Below are 4,298 nucleotides of genomic sequence, written 5' to 3' on the forward strand. Positions count from 1 at the left end.
AAGTTAAACGTATTTTCAGAGCCCATCACTAATATACATTTACAGATACAGTGTAATTGTAATATAAAAAGAGATTAACTAATCTACATTACACATACAGTGTGATTGTATTATGAAGTTATGCGATTTTCATCTTCATTTTTCGTGTTTCCAGATTTTAATTATAGATCATCTTAATTTTTCTCGAACAATATTTATTTGAATCTATCTTTTGTTATCAGATTCTGCTTTATCTTTTTTATTATTTGTTTATATATTTTGTTATTATATTAATTTTTTGTGTGTATATTATTAATATTTCTATACCTATTTATTATTTTGATAAAATTTATTTTATATTGTTTCATTTAAAAAAAAAAAAAAAAAAAAAAACCTAACTCTTATTTCAAAAGTTTCAATATATTTATAATTTTTTTGAAAAAAAAATTTAAGCACTTTCTTCCCTTATTTAAAAATATATATTTTTAAAAAAATCATAATTATACTTTATCTTATCATATCCTTTTATTTCTCTATTTCTTATTTCCCATCTACAACAAGCTTGTACCCATAACATCTCTACAAACTTTCCTTTAAAATCTATGCTAGCATACCCTCCTCACCACATTTGCATCTTGGGTCACATTCTTTAGAACCTTCCATTATTTCTTCTCTCATCATCACCGTCTATGCTATATTTTGGTTATCAAATCTTCTTTGCTCATTATTAATTGGTTCTCTAAGCAGCCGCATGCCACCAGTGGTGACCATTGCACCACAAACACACCATCGAAACAGCTGCCAATTGTTTCTTGGTGAGACCCATATTGGCAAGTTTTTAGATTTTCGAACCATTTCTAAGATTTTGACTATGCTATTTGTTTTTTAGTTTTTGGTTGAGATTGTAATTTTTTTGCTTCTAGAAGTTTAGATAGAGTGTATTTGTAGTTTTTGAGTTGTTTTTGAAGCATTGTTTATTTGTACTTAATTTGTTAGACTTTGGGTAGTTTGGTCATTTACCAATTTGTATTTCTATTATTTAAATTTGTTTTGTTATTTTTACAATTTTGAAACCTTTTTGCAATTTTTTCAAATGAAATTTTAAATTTTGCTATTTTTCTTGTCAGCCCCCCCTTTTTTTTCTTTTTATAAGACTTTTAAGAATATGATGTCTATTAGAAATAAACTTGAAAAAAATGGCATAGATGACCCAAAATGAAGGACACAAATTGAAATATTTTTGTATTTGTATATTGATAATATAATTATTAATTATTAGTGATATTAGTAATAGAACTTAAGTAGATATCAATCATATTCATGTATTATTTATATCGAATTCAGATATCAGTGGTAGAAATCTATTAGTGATAAAAGTATATTATTGATAATCATGATAAAATTTTCTCAATAATAGCCACTTATAGTTTTGAGTGAATCTTTCAAAATTGATAGTCACTAATAAAAGTCTATCAGAGATAGCCACTAATATTTTTTTTTTATCACCGATAGCTTAATCTTTTATGATTTTTTTCACAATTAATATCTACTCATAGAAGTCTATCATTGATAGCCAACTTAATGAATTTAATTAATAAAATTGAATCTTGAACTAAAGTGTAAGTGGATGCCCAGAACTTATCACTAACAGCATGTTATCAATTATAGAAGCTATCAACGATGACATGTTAGTTGATGGTAAAAAGAAATGACATAAGTTATCTATGACAGCATGTTATCAATGATAGAAGCTATCACCGATAATTATGGTATAAATAATATCGGTGATAGAATTTAGATGATATCTATATATTGATGATATCAATGGTATAAAAGTCAATTCCATTTGATGAAAGTTTTTATAGCCACTGCTAAAAGTTATCGGCGATAGCCACTGATTGAAGCTATCAATGATAGACATAGTTATTAGTGATATGACTTAGGTATATATCAATAAAATGAATGATATTAATGATATTGGTGATATGACTTAAGTAAATATCAGCGATAATCACTTATAGACCTCTTATTGATAAACTTCTATCATTTATAGCTTTAAATTTTAATCTTTAAAAGATGATAGTTTCCTTTCAAAAGTTGATAACTACTTATAATCTATCATTGATATTTACTGATAGTCTTTAGTGTTAATATTTCAAGTTTGATTCCAATTGATCAAAGTGTACCAACGATAAACATTGAAAATTGATAGCAAATTGAAAGGTGATATTTCAAGTGTTGCTATTTTAAGATTGTATTAATATTTCTCAAATTGAAAACTGTAACTGATAGCATCACTGATAATTATCATCAGTTGCTACTAGTGATAATTTTCAATTTGAGAAAACCAAAAGAAGTGTGAAATGGTGGACTGCGTGTGGCCTTTTTAGTCATTTACCTATATAGCTTCAGTGATATATGGTGCTAATTTTGTGTCATATTTCTAATGTGTTTATCCTTATTCTATATTTTTTTTATTATTTTGAGTTTGATCGTTATTTGTGCATCCGGCACGGGCCATTAATGGGCATCTACAAACACAAACGTTAATTAGCATTTAGCAGTCATTTAAATCCAAATTCAGAAAAGTCCATCACACACACCATTTTGGGCCTATTGGGCAGATCAGACCAACAATGTAAGGCCCATTTAAAATAGCCCATTTATATCGTAAGTAGACCGAGGATGTAGGCCTCCTTAGTCCTTTCAAACGTTCGTTTCTCCATCGGAAAAGCACTCTCCGGTCATATAATACTCAAACTTCTCAACCACATTCGCCGGAAGAGGCACGAGAACTCTCACGGCCTTAACATCTCCGATCACCGGCGGAAACAAGCAGAAGACATCGCTGGTTAAAGGGTTCAATTCAAGAGGCTTCCCGAACCCAAAATCCAAGTCCTGAAATCCCAATTTTAACCAGTCCGATATAACCAAACTGGACGACAAGTCGGATTGGAGGCTTTTGTCCTTCAGCAGAATGATCGTCGAGTTGACGTAAACGGTCATCGATGATCGATTTGGCGTTCTGCACCAAGTGAACGACGGCGTTTAAAGCCATGAGCAGGCCAATTCGTTAACAGAAGATTTGGCGCATCCGAGAACGAAGGTATTTCTGTAATAGCCGTGAGCTTGACGTGGCGGTTGTGGAACGGTGGGATTAGTGGACGGCCGACGGGGGAGATTTGATTGGGAAATAATTTGGGCCCAGGCATGCAGAAATTGGGACGTTCCAATGCCATCGCATAAACAGTGATTGATCGCCGTGGTTAGAATCATACCACCACACCGGAGATACGTAACCTGAAAATTCTCTAATTTTTAAATACCATGAATTCTCTTCTTCTTTTTTCTTTTTTCTTTTTTTTTTTCTGGGAAAAGAAATTACAAAAAAAAAAAAAAAAAAAAGAACAATATTTTCTGAAAAAGAGAAAAAGGAAACATAAAAGAATAATATTAACAAATAGTGTGATTTTTAGAATTTTAACCATAGAGTTCGAGTATGACCACAGTTTAGGTCCCTTTAACAACTATTTTTTGTTTTGTTTTTTTATTTTTGAAAATTGTTTTTGCTTTCTCACGATCTTCATCTTGATAAATATTTGAAATTTTTGACATTATAAAGTTCGGGTATGATCATAGTTTAGGTTCATAACTATTTTTTTATTTTTATTTTTGAAAATTTTGTTTGCTTTCTCACCATTATCTTACCATGATTTTCTTCTTCCTTAGGTAAATATTTGAATTTATTGCTAAAATTTTAAAAACTATTTTTTAAAAGTGATAATACACTAGTTGATTAATCTTAGTTTTCTAAATTTCTTTTCAACTTTCTTCTTCAAATAATTTTCTTTCAAATTTCTTAGTCATCATACTTACTTGCCACATGTTAAAATATTTTCTTAGTTTTTAAACACTTTAACATTTTAAATTTTACACTTCATTGTACAATAGTTTAGTAGATCAGCTATTGCAATTGGATCTTTTAACATTAAAAGCATTGGTTAAAATAAAGTATAATTGAAACAAATATTTGAGATATATAAATTATTGCAAAGAGGATAAGACTCCACATTTAACATATATATGTTAATTTCAAGCTTCTGAGGGTCCACAGGACAAGCCCTAAGCCGTCCAGCCAGGGGATAATAATCCACTAGAACTCTCGAAAGATCATATTTCAATAAACCAAAACACACTTCATCGAAAACCTTAGAAATATGCTTCGGAGTTTCGCTGCTTGGTTTTATCAAAACAGCGTCGTTTCGATACTCGCACTTTGGGACTTCCTCACTTTTGATCATCACTCCCTTTGCTGCCAT

The 4,298-nt window shown here is 30.1% G+C and overlaps 1 protein-coding gene across 1 annotated transcript; it reads right to left on the minus strand.

Annotated features, from left to right (window-relative positions):
- Positions 1-2,685: 2,685 nt before the first annotated feature.
- On the minus strand, positions 2,686-4,298 carry LOC150030290 (uncharacterized). The gene is made up of 3 exons (XM_090309851.1): positions 4,188-4,298; positions 3,146-3,279; positions 2,686-3,004 (listed from the first exon to the last, which is right to left on the minus strand). The coding sequence occupies exons 1-3, from the start codon at positions 4,296-4,298 to the stop codon at positions 2,686-2,688; spliced, it is 564 nt and encodes a 187-aa protein (XP_090165977.1).

The sequence above is a fragment of the Benincasa hispida genome, unplaced genomic scaffold, assembly GCF_027475165.1.
Source record: "Benincasa hispida cultivar pf3 unplaced genomic scaffold, pf3_genome.v1.1 HicScf338, whole genome shotgun sequence".
In the NCBI taxonomy this organism is placed as follows: domain Eukaryota; kingdom Viridiplantae; phylum Streptophyta; class Magnoliopsida; order Cucurbitales; family Cucurbitaceae; genus Benincasa; species Benincasa hispida.